This window comes from Perkinsus marinus, assembly GCF_000006405.1.
Source record: "Perkinsus marinus ATCC 50983 genomic scaffold scf_1104296928836, whole genome shotgun sequence".
Classification (NCBI taxonomy): Eukaryota; Perkinsozoa; order Perkinsida; family Perkinsidae; genus Perkinsus; species Perkinsus marinus.
In genome coordinates this window covers 142,410-143,595 of record NW_003216689.1, presented here as the reverse complement: position 1 = coordinate 143,595, position 1,186 = coordinate 142,410, and the positions used below count along the sequence as shown (strand labels likewise).

The 1,186-nt window shown below is 45.1% G+C and overlaps 1 protein-coding gene across 1 annotated transcript in view; it reads left to right on the top strand.

Moving 5' to 3' along the window:
- Window positions 1–848: 848 nt before the first annotated feature.
- The window catches only part of Pmar_PMAR006764 (hypothetical protein), a gene marked incomplete at both ends in the record, with an annotated part of 776 nt that continues 438 nt past the window's right edge, over window positions 849–1,186 (top strand). Inside the window, one exon of the mRNA XM_002788030.1 lies at window positions 849–1,130. Within this exon, the coding sequence (XP_002788076.1) occupies window positions 849–1,130 (282 nt within the window). The remainder of the gene's footprint in view (window positions 1,131–1,186) is intronic.

The following is a 1,186-nucleotide window of genomic DNA, read 5'->3' as shown; positions in this document are numbered from 1 at the left end:
TTCAGACTCATGCTGCTGCTGATGCCACTATAATTGCTAACAGCGTTTCTTATTTGCACCCGGCTTCGGAGTCTCAATTCGGGGATACAGAGGAAATGGGTCTGAATTTCATGATGTTGTGCGAGCCTGAGGAGCCTCAATCCGAGTTGCATATGATACTGTCTAGTGAGGCTTCCTCAAGGTTCGAAGAATTCTGTGGACCCACTCTTCTGGCCTCGGATACTGAGCCTGAAGTTTCCTCATTTGATATTGTTGATGAGGATGTCGAGGGTTGCAATAAGACTCGTTATGTAGGACTTGTCAAAGATAACCATATTGATTTAGAAGGTCGTACAACAGTAGTTGATCGTTTTACTTATGATATACCGTGGCTCAGTAGTAAGCGCCCAGTGATCCCTGATTTAAACGCTATTAAAAAGGCTCTTGATGCCGATCGTAAGTTCTGTGACCGTTTACGTGAGTCAGGACATCTGGATTCTTATGCTGCAGTTTTTGATAAGTATTTGCAGCATGGTATCGTTGAAGTGGTTCCTACTGAGCATTACCATCGTTGTAAAGCTCTTCTACGACACTTTGCAGTGTATTCCAATTTCCGGACCACGCCAGTAAGACCCGTTCTTGATGGTCGGGCTTTTGCTGGGCTCATAGGATCGGGATTGGGTCATAAGGCAGTTGATGATCGTGTGTTGCGAAGTACATTGACAGCGCTCAGTGGCTTTAGAATGTTTCAATGTGCTGCAACGTTGGATATCTCTATGGCATTTTATATGCTTTTACATTCGGACAGTGCATCGTATACGTTCTGCATCCCATTTCGTGGAAATCTCTATCGGCTTCGTTCTCCACCCATGGGTGCACCACATTCGCCTGGTTGTTTGTTGGATGCTATGCAACGACTTTGTGATGAGGCTCGCAGTGACTTTTTGGGTCTCTATCCGCATCTGATAAAGAACGGCAATGTTCCAGTGTGTTTCTGCTTCTATATGGACGATTTAGTCGTAGGAGCAGATTCTGAAAAGCTCCTTAATTTGGCTGTCAGGTGTCTTCTTCGTGTCTGTGATCGGCACGGCTTCAACTGTAGTGAGAAGAAGAGGCAGATAGGACCTCCTTGTGGTGAAGATTCTGCTCAAGTACTGGGTCTTCTATGGAATAAGAATGACGAGATATTCATTGTACCACCCGATGT